General features: G+C 39.0%; 1 protein-coding gene across 1 annotated transcript in view; it reads right to left on the bottom strand.

Annotated features, from left to right (window-relative positions):
* babam2 (BRISC and BRCA1 A complex member 2) overlaps positions 1–18,122 on the bottom strand; it is a 111,631-nt gene that overhangs the window by 56,076 nt on the left and 37,433 nt on the right. Inside the window, exon 6 of the mRNA XM_031733418.2 lies at positions 17,017–17,091. Coding sequence (XP_031589278.1) covers positions 17,017–17,091 — 75 coding nt within the window. The remainder of the gene's footprint in view (positions 1–17,016; positions 17,092–18,122) is intronic.

Genomic DNA, 18,122 nt, shown 5'->3' with positions numbered 1-18,122 from the left:
AAACAATGTCTGTCAATCAGTTACAGATTGTAATAAACAAACTACAGATACTCTGAGTGTCCGTGTTTCTGATCAAGGGTGGTATAAAAAATATATAAAAAAACAATAGATCTTTTCAAAAATGTTCCCAACCTTTAATGTGACTCATAGCCTGCACAGTTCAATTTAAAAAAGAAATTGCTGGGGAAATACATATATATTTTTTTAAAGGTAAAATGAGCTGGTTGCATAAGTGTACACAGTATGAAACTAATGCTTTGTTAAAGCACCTTATGATTTAATCACAACATTCTGTATCGTTGGGTAGGAGACCATCATTATGGAACTTTACTTTTGCCCACTCTTCCTTGCAAAAGAAAAGCAAATCTGTCAGATTGTGAGTGCATCTCTTGTGCTCAACTTTAAGTCAATCATTTTCCGCTGGACTTTTTGATTCTTTTGGACTGGTCATAATTCCCTGCACCTTAATAAAGCCAAAGGCAAAGCTGAACTAAAGGAACCCCAAAGCATAATACTTTCACCACCATGCCTCACTGTTTGTGGTTTTAGTTGTTTGGGTGATGCAAAGTGTTGTTTTTGAGCCAAAAACGTACCTTAGAATTAGGGGCAAAACGTTCAAGTCTAATCAGGCCATAAGACATTTTCCCACACCCACATACTTTTGAATAGACTCGATGTACTCTTTTACAAATTATAGCTGGGATTTTAAGGTTTTTCATATTCAAAAAAAGGCTTCCATCTTGCAATTATACCCATAGTCTAGAAAAAGGAGAATATGGGAGTCACAACATTGTCACATGTAGTACACAACGAGTAGCTGCCAGAAATTCCTGCAGGTCCTTCAGTGTTGTTATAGGTCTCTTGGCAGCCGTCCGGACCAGTTCCCATCTAGTCTTTTTGTCAATTTGGGGGTGGGGGTATTCACCGTGTTACATGATATCTCGAATGCTGTGGAATTTTTTATTTTTATTTTTTAAAACACCTTTGTCCTGACTGATACCTTTTAACAATGAGAGTCTTTTGATGCTTTGTAAGCACTCTGCAAACAATAGCTTTTGCTGTAACAGGCAACTGAGTAAACGTCAGGAAAATCCTACTTGGATAGCTGAACTTTATTTGAGGTTAATCAGAGTCTCTTTAATTGATGGTAGGTGTGTACCCAAGAAGAATGCTGTGATTAAACTTAAAAGGTGCTTGATAAAGTATTAGTTTAAGGGTGTGCACACTTATGCAACCAGCTTATTGTATGCTTTTTATATTTTTTCCACAGATTTGTTTATTTTTCAATTGAATCGTGCAGGTTATAGGTGAGATTAAAGCTGGGAGAAGCATTCAAATGATTTATTGTGATCTCATTGTTTAACATCACAAAAACCTGCATTTTAACAGGGGTGTGTACACCTTTTATATCCAACGATCGTCTGAAATCGCTGCTCAGTTGAGTCCATTTACCAAACTAACTCGAAAAATGAAAATGCACTCTCACATTCATGCCACTTTAATTAACAAATGACACTGTATACAAAAGATAAAAGTAGTGATCATGATAGCATCTTCAGGTTTCTGGAATCAGCATTTTGAAGCTTCAACTTTAGTGTTTTGACCCAAGACAATTTGGGTATTTTTTTTGGAAAGAGAAATGATCACATTTAGATGTAAGGTTGGAGTGCTAAATTGTCAGCTTACACTTATAAGTTTGGTTAACAAACCAGCAAACCTTTGGCTGTTAAATAAGCAGTGGCTGGCAGTGCTTTCTCAACTACTAGTCAGTGTTGAAAAAATAGTCCCAAAAAGTTGTGCCAACATCTGAGACACCACCTGGATATCAGCCTGAGGTACTTCTCGAACCTTTTCTGAATGTCCTTCTTAGACTTTCTAGCAAGAAATAAAAGTACACTGCATGTGTGACTTGAAATCATGACTTCTTCCTCTAGGGATCACTTCTAATTCAAACACTCGCATTACAACATTCAAAATTCTGACATCAGGGGCAGACATATGGTGCTTGGAGACATACTAAGGTCCCCATGCAACAAACAAGCTACAATCAGTCCCATTTATATTTGTTATTTTGTAAGAGATATTCTGGCTAGAATTCTATTTATGTAGAAACAACATCTATCCAGCTATGGCTCCTGTGGTTCAGTATTGACCAGGGTGCTGACTTGACTCAACTTGTCTGCTAGTTAGCTGAATCCATAGACTATATGACATACCAAGTAATTAGTTCTAAGTAACAGAGTAAGAAAATACTACAATCACTCATCAAATCTGAAGCACATTTCTTGGTAGGTCTGTACCGCACAGCGAACCAAAATATTGGAAAATTCCACAAAAATGTTCCAAAAGCACCAACAGCACAGAGAGAGAGAGAGTGCTCAAGTTAAGTGTCAGTTAATGAACAGCAGGGTTCTCAGAGTGGAGGTGAAGCCTAGCAGACAGCTAGCAGCTACAGCTCCCCGTGTTGGGACATCTGTCAATCAAAGCGGCCATGCCCCCAACTCCAATGTCCAGATGGATGAGTTAGAGATGTTAAAAGATAAACTATGCACAAAGCCCCAAATTCATTTTTTCCTCTTTCTGGCCGGATGTAAACATGTTTATTTCTGGTAGAATTTCAGGCATTTTTAAAATGAGAGTCTACGGGGACTGACTTCAACCTCAAGTGGCCATTACACTGGCTTCTTTTTTAAAGCCCAGATCTTGTCTTTTAGTTGTATTTCTGGTGTTCAAATATGTTTCTTACCATTTAAATACAAAAAGCAATAACAGTATTGTCCTAAATGATATCCCACTGTTGCCAGTCTAAAAGTACTCTGATAAACCTTGCAGGCTGCTTTATAATCATTTTTTCCTTTAGTTCAACAATATTTGTTATTAAACCTGCAATTTTCTATTCCTTGGTTTCCACCAAGCCAAGCAGCCCACTAGGCCCAAAGTTTTAATAACATGCAGCTCTATTCATGTTGTGCCAGCATGACATCACTACATAGGAGTGGGAAGGTATGGAAAGCTAAATGCATTTAAATAAAAAAGTAAAAGCCTGTAACTGTTTAGCTACATAATATTGGAAACTAATGTTTTTGTCAACAGGTGATTCTGAATTTTGCATATTTCTATGAATATATATATGACAGCCAACATTACCAATCATGTGCATCTTTTTACTAGTGTCAGGGAGGCCACGGTCTGCTGATGTAACACTTACACTCAAAAGTAACCCACAACCTACAAGCCCACTGTAACCTCCTCTTTTGCAACAGCATCCAGCTTCTTGCAACAGTGGAGTTTCAGTTTGCTGTGTCAGCACAGTCAGGAGAGCAGTGTGCATTTCCTGGCATCACTTTGGACTCAGACCCATCAAGGAGCAGATTTTACCCTTATTTGCTATTATTTCGTAATATAAACTGTCACTGCTCTTTTTTTCCCCATTAGATGTATATTTCCACTAGGCTGTTTCAAATCAGTTGTAAGATGAATATTAACTAATACACTGAGAATAAAAAAAAAAAAAAAAATCAGTATCTAAACACTTTTTGCACTGCTATTTTACACCTTTTATGCCTGACATTTAAATTCATCTTGGAGCGCATACCAAGCTATAATACATCCTGTCGTTTAAAAGCCACATAATTGTTCATCTGCATGGAAGCATTGGCTGGCCTTTTCAGATTTCAGTCGTACACTACATTAGTGAAGCCCAAACTGGCAATTACTTGACAATGTCTTTTGGGCAACTTGCTTTCCTAGTAAATGCCATGTCTCAGTGCTATACGAATACGCCATCACTCAGCAACAGCGCTTTCAAAAAACATGCTGAAAATAAAATGAATGCATCTGGATATGCTTTGGTTTACCCTCATTTTACTCAAGGCACAGCTGAAAAGTGGCTATGTAATTCCAGAACTGGAATTGCTAAATGTGCACTGAAAAAAAAAAAAAATCATTAATGAATAAATACACATAGCCTGCTTAGGACAAAGATGATGACAGCACAGATAGCAAACTGTCTTTGGAAAAAGGCATCTTGGCTTCAAGCCTCACCACAAGCAATTACAAGTAAGAGGAGTCCAAACCCGATTTAAATCTTATTGAATGATACAAGTATTCATGTAGCTATTAAAAAACAGTTTGGGTTTTTTTTTGCACGTGTGTGCAACATTTATTTTTTTAAGCATTCAAAATAAATATAATAATTTAATATTATTATATCCATCTTCCATCTATTTCACATTATATCTATTTCAGGACAACTATTTTTCTTTGCCCCACTGGGTTATCACTGTAATGAGCACCCAAGAATACAGGTTCAGCAGGAAAGCACTACTTTTTTGTACCACTGGCAGAGGCTGAACAAAAAGAGAGATGAGACTGAAGAGGCAGAGTTGAGACACAAGAGCAGCACTCTCTGAACATTATGGGAGTAACCTGCAATTATTTTATAGCTCTTAAGATTCCTGAGCTCTTAGTCAGTGTTTACTGTGCAAGGGCACGGCAAGGCCACAAATTACAACCACTTGCTTTGGTACCAAATGCTCAACAGTCACGCACAGGCCTTTCTAGATCAGCTGAGACTGGGCAGACAAACGGGTAATGGAGGGGGAAGGCGACCATTAGGTAATATTTTGATGTTGCTGTTTTTGCCTTTTGTCATGTGATGACAAGAAATGGTGTCACTGGAGTCTTTTTTAAGCTGGATAATGGAGAAAAAAGAAAGAAATCTATTCAATGAGTTAAGTGAAAACAACTATTCTGGCCTGATGTGAAACTGTGGTAAAAACCACACAGCAGCACATAAAGGAGATAGAGAGCAAGAGGTAGTGATTTCCGTGCTCAGGTCATGACACAGCAGATGAAACAGTGGCCAGGTGCAGTAAGTATGCTGGTCGTAACTTAATGAATAATATGAATTGTTATCCAATATACCACACATAAACAGTAAAGTTTACTAGCTGTCTAGTCTTCCTCCAAATACAAACAACCTATAGAATAAAGTCAAGGAAAAAAGTATGAATTTATGTAATTATTATATTATTACCACTTATGAACATACAAAAAGGCCAAAAGCTGGCTTTTCATGAGTTTCAAGTTAGATTAGAGTGAGCTTAATTGAATATAATATTCACTGCCAGGAGTGCATATTAAGGGTAAAGCTGTATTATCTATTTTTTAACTATATAATTAGAGCTGTAAGTTAAGAAGTGCAAATATAAGACATCTACAGGCAGATTATGCGCATAGGTCTGCATATAATATAGCTAAGTCTTCAACAGAAATCTCTGTATTTTCCCAATATTTTTGTCTGTTCGATTTTTTTTAAATATGCTTTGGTAAATTTAAAAAAAGTAATTATTACAACCTCTGTGATTTCGCTTGGGGGGAGGCCAAAACATCTGCAAAAGCGTGTAAGGCAGTTTATAACCACATTCTTTCAGCTGCAACCCCAGTGGTGTTACACGTGTGAGAGTAAGCAACGAGTAAGGCAGGCTGACCCACAAGGTCAAGGCTTAGAAGAATATCTATAATAAGGCTTAACAAACATAAAATTGCTTGAAGCTAACAGGAATAAAGATTCTCCTAAGAATCTGTGTTTCCTCATGATGCTCATCAGGAGAAGAAAGACTTTAGATGCTCTTTCTTACTATCCACACACAAAGATTCAAGGGATCTTCTAGGAATGGTAATGCTTTTTTCCAGAAAACTGATATGTCATATTTTATATATGTTGATATCTTCTCTTCAACGTAACTTGCCTGGAGAAGTTAGGTATGCAGTATAAGTTACAGTGGCGATTTATCCCATTAAGAAGAGAAGCACCGTCATCACACTAAAAAGGTTTAGAGCTGACATTACACTGATAAGCCCCTAACCCGGCTTTACATTACTCAGAGATAAAACTTGTTTTTCTGTAATGAAAGAATAATTTCAAATACAAACTTTATAAGAAAATATCCAAATGTAGACAGAGATAAGTTGTTCACTATCATTAACAACTATCGCATCAAAAAGTGGCATTATGCTGAACCAAAAATCCCAGTTTTTCTGAAATTACAATGCTTTGTATTCTTTATTCTCCTGATAAAAGAAGGAAGTGTTACCATTCTCTGGTACTCAGTAAAAGCACTAGAGTTTTAAAGAAAAACAATTTTTAGCCGTCCAGCACCACACACACCTCAGCCGGAGGTAAAATAACAGGTGCTTTGTTCACATGTTCACAAGCGCACATGTTGCTGAAAGTGTTGTGTGCATGGGTGTACGCAAGTTGTTTTCCAGGTTTCTGCAAAGAATTGTGAAAGACTCATCATGTGACGCACCGGGCCATCTTCAGCCACGACTTCTCCAAAAGCTCAACTGCCGCGCGTAGGGGGACGTGACCCGAACACAAAACCGCAACAACGAAAACCTCATGAGGCGTTGGGAAAGGAGTGGCAATTATGTGGCAACTGGGGAGGTAAGGCTGATCTTCACTTTGTCCACCAGGAGAGGACAAAAAAAAGAAAAAGTGAGAAACTGGACGGACACAAAAACCAATCACGAATGGTGTTCTGGCATCCTCAAAAGGTGCTCCATGGCCAGTGGTGTTTCAGCAGTGTAGGCGGTCACAGTAAGGGGCTTTGTGTCAGTCTCCAGCTCTGTTAATCTGGGCTTTCTGAGGAGGCGGTGTGGGGTTAAACTGCTTTATTTTTTGTTCCTTTCTCCCCCCTCTGTAATAGTAGTGCAGGAAAAATGCAAAGTTGTTGGGTTTTTTTTGAGCTTCCCACAATTTACTTCCATAACTTACAGCATCATACATTGAGTTATGGCAACTTTACGTTCATGTAAAAATCTGACTGGAAAGCATGTTCAGTTTAAATCCTTAACTGTCCTTTGATATCCATCTGGGAAGACAACACGTCAGAGATCAGGGGAATTGCCCATCATGAGGAGGAGATGACCTTTGACTGACAGTTGTGACACGTGTTGTGAAAGAATAAACCTTCTCCGTTTTTGCCCTGTCAAACCTAAAACAATACATAATGGAAAACAATGTGAATACGGTCAAAGAAAAGAGGAATTTTGAACTTTTTTTTTTTATACTTCTTTTTACAAAGATATTGATCTGAATGACTTCACTCTGTATCTCATTCTCTGCTGGCCTCCTCTGTTCTGTGTGTTCTCTGATTTAAACTACACTGTTAGCATCAGCACTCCTTATAATTTTACATGCAGGTCTTTCCTGAAGAACAAATTCTGATCAGTGAGACAACCTGTTTAAACAGGGTGGGGAGAGAGTAGCAGGAAAAGGAGCATAAGGAGAAAGAGATGAAGGATGAGGAGGAGAATAAGAAGAGTAGGAAGGAGGAGAAAAAGAAAGAAAAGAAGAAAGAATCCTTTAAGGGACACGAGCTACAGCAGAGGACAACCTGAGAGGTTGCACCAAAGCTCAGTAAAAAGATAAATAAGGATAACTTTGAACTGTGAAAAAGGAAAGCTGCTTTAGTAGAAATATGGAGATGGAAGAGAAAAGGTCCCTTTTAATGACTATTTGAAAAAAACAATGCTGTGTGCTAACAATACCGTCACACGCACACACTGAGAAGGCGAGAATTACTTTTATTTCTTCTTCACATGACTGATAGTGCTGCACATATTCAACACCGTAAAATAAAACAGTAAATTTCAATGCACGAATTCTAGTTCAACCAGTGTGTTTGTGAATCTTGCAGGTAAAAATAAAAATGTTTTTCCATTTGATTTCCACTCATAATTGGCTTTCTGTAAACCGAATAAAAATTAAATGACAAACATCAATCAACGCTTTTGTTCAGCTCTGCCGATAAATGCGCTGATAATGGCTCCATCGTATGATGTAAATGAGTTCATTTCCTGGAAATGACTGACTGCTATTAACATTCTTGATCTATTTTAAAACCTCACTTTGTCAATAAAGAAATACAGAGAGGACAAGACGAGTGGGTTGGTAAAAAATCAATTGTTTTGAATAAATAACACCCACTTAATCAGCCCCATGAATTAATCAAAAGCTGACCTCGTGCTATCAGTAATGCTTCCGGTTTGATCCCTTCACAACCCATTTAACACCACAGCAGAAGGAAAACTCTTCAGCATGCTATAAGCTATAGGTCATACAGACATTGTTCTGTTTTTGGTTGTGGAGTCAAAACCCAAATTATGCAGAGAAAAAGAGGCAACAGCTTTGAGTGGGGGTTAATGATTCAAATGACATTTAACCCTAGCACTGCTTTATACCTTAGAGCATTTCAGCAATGTAAATAACAAGGGCATTCACAAAAAGCTATATTTAATATTTAAAAGAAACACTACAGTTACTCCAGGGTCTCTGTTCAGCTCAGATATATTTCAAAATAAAATACTTGAAGTCACAAGACAATTGCATTTACATAGAACTTTCATCACAGATAACCTTGGATGTTTGATTGTGCTGAAAGGAAACTCTTGCTTACCCCTGTACCAGATTTTCCTTAATGAAATAAAGCAGCTGATCATGCCAAAGTTGGCTGCTGGGAAAAATTTGGATGCATAAATGCTGAACACTAGTGTATATTTAAGGATGTTCCTGGCAGAATTGGCCACGGCAATTAATCCGATCTTAATTTCAATCTGTTTATGGGTGTCAACAATTAGGAAAACAAGATAATCCGGTTTAAAAACAATTAATTCTTTGCAACAATTTTCACTACAAATCCCTCACTTGTCTTGCATTATAATTGAAGTGTAGCCCCATTTAAATTGCACCTGAAATTTTAGCTCAAAGTCACTCAATGTTTAGCTCAACAGAACGAGATTTTATCTATAGTGAGTACACACTAAAAAGTCTAAAGCACTTGGAAAGAAAGCGACTGGACTTCTTCAAGTTTCGGCTTCTTCAGTTCTAAAGTTTCCTTAGGTGACTACGTGGACGAATCATTAACAGTGTCCTGCAGCTGTCTGTCTCCATTAGCTGAGGGTCTCTTAAATGATCCACTAAGGGGTTGTTGGTTGGTTGTTGGTGGCTTTGGCTCTCTGATGCTACTCCTTTGGCTCCCCGGAGGCAAGCAGGGGCCAGAGATAGTCCCTTGTAAGATGGGTTTAATGATCAGTAACCTCATCTAGTCTGTGCTCAACTCCCAAAGAGATGACCCTGTGACCCTCCACATGCTTTTATTCCATTTACTGTTTTTATGTTAGAAAAGAGAGAGAGAGAAAAAGGATGTAAACACACAAAACTGTGGACAATTTGATTGAGAAAAACATGAGTATTTAGAAGCCATTCTGCAGCATTGGTAACGTTCCTCAATAATCAAATATTATTTAAATGTCACTTTTCTAACAATCTTTCCCTCCTTTTTTAGTTTGCCCTCATTAGCATCACTTGTGTCATTGTTTCACCAGTGTCGTGTTCCCCTGTGTCTCCTCCTTTCTGGAAGTTGGATCTTGCATTAGCGTGTTTGCCTAATGCCTTTTCCTCATCTAAAGCGTGCACCTTTCATCGATGCAGACTTGGATTTTTGGATTTTCTTTTCTCTCTTGCAAAGAACAACAGACAGATTGTCACATGCTTGCCCCTCACTCCGCTTCGAACCCAAGCAATAGCCTCAATCTGTCCTCGGCTCCATCGCCGTACTCTCACCCTCCTGCTGCTGAGGTGGAAGTCAGCGCCATTGTTAGACAGCCCTCGGGAGCACATTTTAGGAGGACCATTAAACGTGATTTATAGCCTGTGTTGAATCCCTTTAGGTAGTGTTTGACATCGTTGTTTGCTGTTATACTGCACGTCTGCACTGCGCCATCACGAGTCAGACTGAGCTGATCATGCGGGTCTTGGAGCAGATAAATAGTGAACAACGATCACTTTTACTGAAACACAGGAAAGAGAAGCCTGAGACCAGCTATAAAAAGACAAGAAAACGTCTACAATGCAAGAACACTTGCATTAGCACTGAAAGCAAGCTTTGCTTTTCTTTCATGGAGGCATTATCCTTGTGCTAATCAACATTAGCGTTATATTAGTTTGTGTTTGCACCGCACAGACCTTTCACAGTGGTTGCAGCATACATGTAGTAACTATCAGGCTGTGCATTTCTCAAATATTCTGAATTGCATAATATATATATATAAAAAAATTTTTAACAGATTAGACTTGATCTATACATTTGGCATTTTCCATGCTTTATTGTAAATACAATATGGTTTTATGAGATTTGCATTCTGTTTCTATTCACATGTTATGCAGGGTCCCAACTTTTTTGGACTACACCGTGTACAAAATTCTCTGCTGCTTATGCCACAAGTGAGTCCACAAACCAGAGAGAGTAGCTTCCACTCTCATTTAGCCATACTGTGGATTTTGGTCAGTAGATGGTAAATATGTGAAACCTTCACTGCACTGACTACAGAGATATTTAATCAGTCTATGAATTGGCTTCTGATTAAACTTCACACAGAGAAGCTCTCTGGCGTGTTGATTGTTTCCTGTTTCAAGCTGAGAAAAAGTTCATTATTTCACCTTTGTCACAGCATCAAATGTTAATTTTATATAATATCAATATTTAAATCTCTTTGTATTGTAAAGAAAAACAGATTTTGTATGTCAAATAATGACATATTTGAATGATTTGATTCTATGTGGGTAATTAAAATGTGATGTTTGATCAATTTTGACAGTGCTACCCACCAAGCCAATTCCCCTCTGTGAATTTTTTTTTTTACTTGCTTTGCTTTTTAAAAGCTGACTAACTACAATCAAAATGTAGCTGCAAACCATGACTTGTGTTTTAAGTTTGTATTATTTCACAAATCCTGCCTTTGCTGGGCTGATATTTAATACTTCAAAAACAAAAAAACAAAACACATGTTGGGAAATGAAAAGGAATTACAGAAATAATCAAGTCAATGATGCTGGAACAACAAATTAGAAGACAGAACGAGGGCCCACGGCTCTGCTTCACCCTGACCCTCCCCTGTCAGTTGCTGCCTGTGGAGCTTCGAAGGTTAAAGTGTGTGTGTGTGTGTGTGTGTGTGTGTGTGTGTGTGTGTGTGTGTGTGTGTGTGTGTGGTAGAGAGCAGGAGTGTGAGGATGTAGGACCAAAAATAATTAGAGTACAAATAATTAGATGCAAGCGCTCTTGTTGAAGAGTGCACAGCTTGCACAGACAAAAACGGGGATAGAGGGATGCTCGAGGCTCAATGCAACCCACCCTCTGGTCATTTTGGCTAGAAGCAAAGTGGAGGTGGTGGTGGTGGTGGGGGGGGCGACGGTTTACATTGGGGAGGATGGGAAGGGAGGGAAAAAAAATATTTAAGCCGTATAAATACAAACCTGACAAATCTGGCCTGCAAGAAGGAGTATAACATTCTGCAAAAAATACATTATTGATTAATTTCTAATCACTAATTAGCATGTTTTGTAAAAACAACACAGAGATTTACACATTGTAGCACACTGCTGTAAAAACACAGAGAATTTTGCCATAATAGAAATCTTTTGCACATTTTACATCGAAATATTGTTTTGTTTTTTTCCCAAACACTGAAAAGTCTTATTTTAGAATTGTTATAATACGTATTTTCATTATGCTGGGTTTAGACTGACTGTTGCGGATGTTTATACAGGCAGTATAAGTAAGATGGACGCAGCTGCTTGCTCTTAAAAGTGAAGCTAACGCGGAAGCGTCTTAAATCTGCCTTCTTTTTAATGGCCAGCAGGGGGAGACTCCTCTGGTTGCAGAAAGATTTCTTTTTACATAAAAGTCTATGAAAAAATGTTCCTCGGCTTTGTTGCTCTAAGACCCCAGGTAACATCTTCCTGTTGAGTTTATGGGCTCGATCTCTCATGTCAGGTTAAATAAAATATGAACTTCATTTTATAAATTACTGTCATTATTAAATACGAAGGAAGGTGCTGATAGAGTGACTAGGGAACTAAGTAATTTGAGACACAGAGTGAGACTCCATAGCAAATAGCCACGTCTAACCAGGGGTCACCTTTAGAGTGCTTGTTAAAACGCTACAAGCAGAATGCCCGTAACTATAAAATGCAGGGAATGCAGGGCAACTGCAACAAAGCTGAAATCTTGCTCATTACAGTTCAAGACATACAAGAAACTGAATTCGGGGTACACGCAGGACGACACACAGAGCCAGATTTTACAGTAATAAACTGTCTATGGCGATAACAGCTGAAACTATTACATTTTACGTAGCACTGAGCGCTTATATATTTAAAACAGGTACAGTTTAAACTAACATAAAAAAGACAAAGAAAATGGTAAATCTAGCTGATGCTACTTTGTTTTGTCCAACAGGAACATTTCATACATAAAACTGTCTAAAATAAATAAATTCCCAAATATAAAATATTTTTTTAATTCAGGGTGTGTCTTTAGTTTTTTGTGCATTAATTTTAACACAATCCTGGTTTGAAAAATACTCAAAATATTTGATAAGTGTGGATTAAAGGTTTTATTAACAGTATGTTCTTTCATAATTAGGGCAAACAATTCTTGGAAACTGTATAATTTAGTTTTTTCTGACAACTACTTCAGTTTAAAAAAATTAAAATGTTAACACAAGCAAATAAAATAAATAAATAAAGCTATTATTGAATATAATAAAACTAAAGTAAACTAGACGTACCAAAACTATAATAAGTCATCTGTCCTTGACACTGATTGAAATGGCAGGATTGTGGCTGAGGAGGAGAAATTGCGCAGTGAAGCTTTCATTTTTCAGTGCACACAAAGCTACACAAGAGAGCAGATACCAGTTAGCTCACTAGGTTTGGGTCACCTGAGACAACCTATTAGATCAATACTAACCAATCATCCAACACGCAGAGCACAGTCAGTTCGGAGCTGATGCGACGGGTCAGTGCTTGTGGGGGAAACAAAACTCAAGTGAAGCGATAATGGCAGGTTCAGTCACGAATGTGGCATCACTCCACACTGATTAGCGTGGATATTTAGAAGCAAGCTGCCCTGCATATAAACAGCGTGGACAGAGGACGGTCGGGCAGCAAAAGGTAGCTCATTTAAAGAAAAACTCAAAGCCTTTAAAGGAATATATTCACGGTTGAAAAATAAACGTTGACACCACCCATGTTGTGAAACCTAACCAACATGCATAAACGTGCTGTGCAGTTCGAGGTCAGAGGCTAGCGCTAAATGAGAGGGGATGAGTAAAAGCAGCTTCAAATGGGTGACAAGCAAGAGGTCAAGGTACGATCAAAGGATGAGACACTAAAACTGTGCCCAAGAGGACTCCATGGCCTTTAAAGGGGGAGAAAACTGCCAACATCCATCTGTGTGCATTTCACTTCCCTTCATCTCAGCGCTCAGCGTCCTTCCCACTCCTTTCATTTTGACTATGACGGGCTGCCCCCTTTAAAATAATGAAATAAATAAAGTAGCATTCCTCCCCCCTCCCTGAGGGTGGGCAGCCCATGCAGGAAGGTAAACATGTCCACTGTGGTGAGCTCAGACCACGCGGATGCATTGCTGCAGGTAACAGTCGTCCTCCACAGCTCTGTGCCCACCAGCAACATCTCAGCATCCACTAGCAGTGCACACTAGCCTATGTCTGAACAGATTTCCACTTCACTGCCAAACCGTCTCTCCTCAAGCAAGGACATCCACGGATTTGACGGGGAGGTTGATTCAAATCAGGGTCAACAGTCTTACCTCTACCTACAGCACCTGGCTGATGGCGTGTATTCTGTCTGGAAAGCGTCACCTTTTTGACTTCTGAAGTGCCGACTTTTTTTGTAAAGGCTTTCTATTAGACAGGTTGGAATTCATCTTGAAGGCTTAGTGGGTGTTCAGATGAAAACGGCCCTGCGATAAAATAATGCAAGGGGCTGAGTTGATGAGGAAAGGTTGCTTCAGGTAACGGTGAGACACTGGAGTACAATATCCAGTGAGAAACTGCAGTTTTAGTGGCACATCCACGGCTCTGAATAATAATGAGAGAGCAAAACGCTCCAACGTGGTCATTATTACTACAGTATGACACCGATTTCTGCGGCAATCACCACACCTGAGAACCATCGTGCCAGAAGCTCAAATCAAACAGAGATCTCTAAGTCAATTACAGGCGATCCTGTAGAACACATTACGTTAATTTTGTCGAATTTGGTGATTCTATACAAAAAGAAGGGATTATCCAGGATTATTGGCTAACGACTTGTGATTAATACGCTGATAACCAATGACAGCATAATTTCACAGGCTTGTCATATCTAGATCAGCTCGAAGCTTCATTGGACTTGACCAGCTACTTGGTGACTTCATGGAAGCTACATAAATCCTTTATACTGTCTGTGTCCTCTTTGTGTTTTTAAAGCAAACTCTTAAGGAATTCAGAAGAGCAACACAATCATGACAACTACTCATACAAATTTGTCATGAAAATCCAAAAGATGCAACATTTAGGCCCGCTCCTGAAAGCCTAAACATCGCTCTTCTGTCTGCGTTTATAAACTAGATGGCAATTTTTTTTAAACCCTCAGACTGTGACTGATTGCAGGGTGGTTGCCTGCACACCAGGTGAACTGTGTGATTCAAAAGGATCCAGACTAGATTTATCAACGGGTCACCACAATTACTTGCAACCAAAGCAACCAAATTTTTCCTAGTTATTTTTACAGTAGGGTGAATGAACCATTAGCAAGTTAATGTTAGTTAGTACTAGCGATAAGAAAGCCTGTTTTACCTAAAGCAGCCATCTTGCCCAGCAGGGAGAAAATACAGTCAACAAAAGCAGGGTCTTTGATTCATGGAAGTATTGAGTGTCTCCGTAACACTAAATTATATCTTGGTTCAAACATTACTGATTTTAACAATCAGTGAATCATGTAATGGCACAAAGCAATAAAGCTGGAACGAGCTGGAAGTCTGGAAGCTTCACACAAATATGAAAGAAACGCTGACTTCCGCAGAGTTAACTATCACGTTTTTTTCTCTCGAAGTTATTCAGAGCATCTGCACATGTAAACAAATGATTCCATTAAATCACACACAATATAAACTGTTTACTCCAAAATATTCAATCGTGAAAAAAAATGCATGCATGCAATCACAGTCAGCGACCCACAAGCCGAGGATAGCTGGAAATGTTGTGTTGGTGTACTATATTTGCACACAGAATGACGTAAATAAAGAGTTATCCAGTGAAAAAAGAGCATGGGTGAAGTTCAGTTTAACTAATTTGTGATTCCAATGCTTCTTCTTGTGAGGAATACATAGGCCGTGTCTGTCTCCTCTGTAAAAGCACAGAATTACATCAAGTGCACGAATGTGCGTTGCACAAAAAGCAATCAACTTGAACTAATCGCACAACAACTGCCAAACTGAAAATTCAGGTCATCTGTTTGGCGTACAGTACACTGATGTTCTTAGAGTCCAGCCTATACGCTGCATAATCCCGCTCCTCTTTTTTAATGCGTAGGTGGACAAGGTGTGGGCTGATGTTCATTACTTTCCTCTCTGCGAGTCGATACTCTTCCTTAGTCTTCAAGTGCTCCCTCGGTGATGCTATGTATACCCTAGCTGCCAAATACAGCATTATACCAAGTGTGTGTGTGTCTGTGTGTGTGTGCTCACATGTAGAGAAGAGAAAATGATAAGATGAGGGTGACAGGAATGCTCATCTACATCCAAGATTTGGTCTATAATAATATATGTAAATATGAAAGAGAGTTCTTCTTTGACAATATTGTTTCTCTGCTACAGAGCTACCACCACCCACTGGTGAAAGGTGTCAGTGTGTGCCCAGCTTCTGTAAATGACAGGAAGCATGTTTGTCACCAACAGTGCTCTCTCAAGGGCTGAATCTAGAAGCTTTCCCACCTCAAGACATGCGGGGACCAAAAAAAAAAAAAAACAATCCACCATCACTGGTAATGTGAAATATGACTTTGGATGAGACCAGTCTGAGGGCTTCAGGTCTGACAGACATTGGGGGGGGCGACAAAGGATGATGATGGTTGCTGTTTCCCTTATGTTTACAATCATTTCGCCACACAAACAGAGGCCGGGCTGAAAAAGGCCAGAGAGCCTCAGCCTCCTCAGCCGGCAGGCGGTTCAAAATCCGGGGACAGACTGAAAAGAGAACTAAGATGAGGGAGAGTGAGAGAGGGGTAAAGGCAATCAGAGAGAGAGCGAGAGAGAGCGAGAGAGAGCTAAGCTGCCTGCAGACACCACGCGGCTCAGAGCAGATCGACAGTGACGGCTGGCTGATTAGTCAACTCGCAGCCCCCAAGACTGAAGTCTGCGTGCACGTACACACATGCTGAGCTGCACTGGAGTTCATTTAAATAAATCCAGCTTTTATCAGTACTCAAAACACATGCACACACACCTAAACAAATGGATACTCATGACACCTGAAGGAGGCTCATCCAGTAACCTTGAGTCTGTGTATGCAGGGCTTGAATTTCAGTGCAGGATTGTGGGTATTTCATATTTTATGACTGATTCCTGCACACATAAAATTGTCTAGCCTAACATATAAACATAATTATGATGACTGCCCAGAAGGGCTGTAGAGGTAGACCGATATCCGTCCTGGACAACACCTTGTGCACTCCCTACAAAGCCTGTAAGGTCCATCTGTTGTTTCTAGGCATCTTGCTACCATCCACAAAAATCTCAAATTTAAGAAGCTGAGACATACTCTGGATGCCATCAACTTTGAGCTGTGGAGTAATATTTAACACAAATATGTTGTTTAATTCACCTGTTAAAACAAATTTTAAGACCACCTTCTTTAATCTGTGCATCATCATCAAAATTAGAAATGACAATCCTTATGAAACTGATGTTATTAACCTTCACTCTCAGCATCATCAGGTAAAAGGTGAGGCAACAGTCTAAAGAAGCATTTCAGTCACTCACAGCAATAAAAGGAGCTGCTCAATTGTAAAATATAAGGTGCATACAAAGACCAGGGAAAGAACAGAGAAGACAATGGAGACAAGAGTGAAGAAGCCATTAAACAATATCCTTCAGGATTAATTACCTTAAGGAGATAGATGGGGATGTTGCTGAAGTCCACGGGGAGTTTAAGCAGGAAACGAGCAGAAAACTCTCCTGTCTGGGGGGTGAAAAAAAAGGTAAATTGTAGTTCATGGAGTAGATATTTTATAATGCTTGCTGTTTTATATCAATACTGAATGGACTAATACTGACGTTTAGTACTCTTGCTATGGTTTAACAGATGTGACATGTGACTTAAATACAAAAAATAAAGTTTTTAGATGAATACAGTCCTGAAAAACTAAGTACACACTAACTGCTTCTATAGGAATTAGAGGGTAAGAAGCAGACAGGTACTGATATGAACTAGATGAACTGATTAAATGAAAGTAAGCATCTGTACAAAAGCACAGGTTTTATGAGCTTTCTGGTCTTGAGCATTCAGATGTGTGCTAAAGAAATGCCACAGTTTTCCTAAGAGTGGACATCCCAGCAAATTCACCTCAAGGTCTGACTGTAAAATACTCAGGAAAATTGCAAAAGATCCAAGAACTCCAACTCTCGAGACCTCAGTCAGTGAGCTAAATACTAAAAACAAAAAACAATGAACAAGAATGGCCATTTGCCACATGTGGTGAAAATCTTACACAGCATGTCAGCAAAAACATCTCATATCAACTCTCAAGCACAGTGCAGAGAGGTGAGAGAGCAGAGGTGTTGATTTGGGATTATTTTGCAGTCCCCGGACCTGTTAATGAATTGACCACATACTCCTTTGTATACTTAAGTATTCTAGAGTCAAATGTAAGCTGCCCTTAGCCATTTTCTGAAAGCTAAAGCTTTTAAAGCAACCCTGTCAAAGACGAGAGTGCAACTTGACTAAAGGGCTATGATGGGACTTTAAGATACCTCAATAAAACGAAGCAACATTATGAAGGTGAGTGGGCCAGAATTTCTCTGTAACAATGAGAAAGACTAGACAAGTCATACAGAAAAAAATCACTTCAAGATATTGCTGCCAATAGTAGTTCAACAAGTTGCTAAATCATGGGGCCTATGTAGTTTTTCCTGGGACTCATTTGCTCTAATTTGTACATTTTTCCTTCATTACACGGCCTCACAGATGATAAAATTCAGTCCATATTTTCT

Source organism: Oreochromis aureus, linkage group 19 (genome assembly GCF_013358895.1).
Source record: "Oreochromis aureus strain Israel breed Guangdong linkage group 19, ZZ_aureus, whole genome shotgun sequence".
In the NCBI taxonomy this organism is placed as follows: domain Eukaryota; kingdom Metazoa; phylum Chordata; class Actinopteri; order Cichliformes; family Cichlidae; genus Oreochromis; species Oreochromis aureus.
This window is presented reverse-complemented; position numbering and strand designations above follow the sequence as displayed.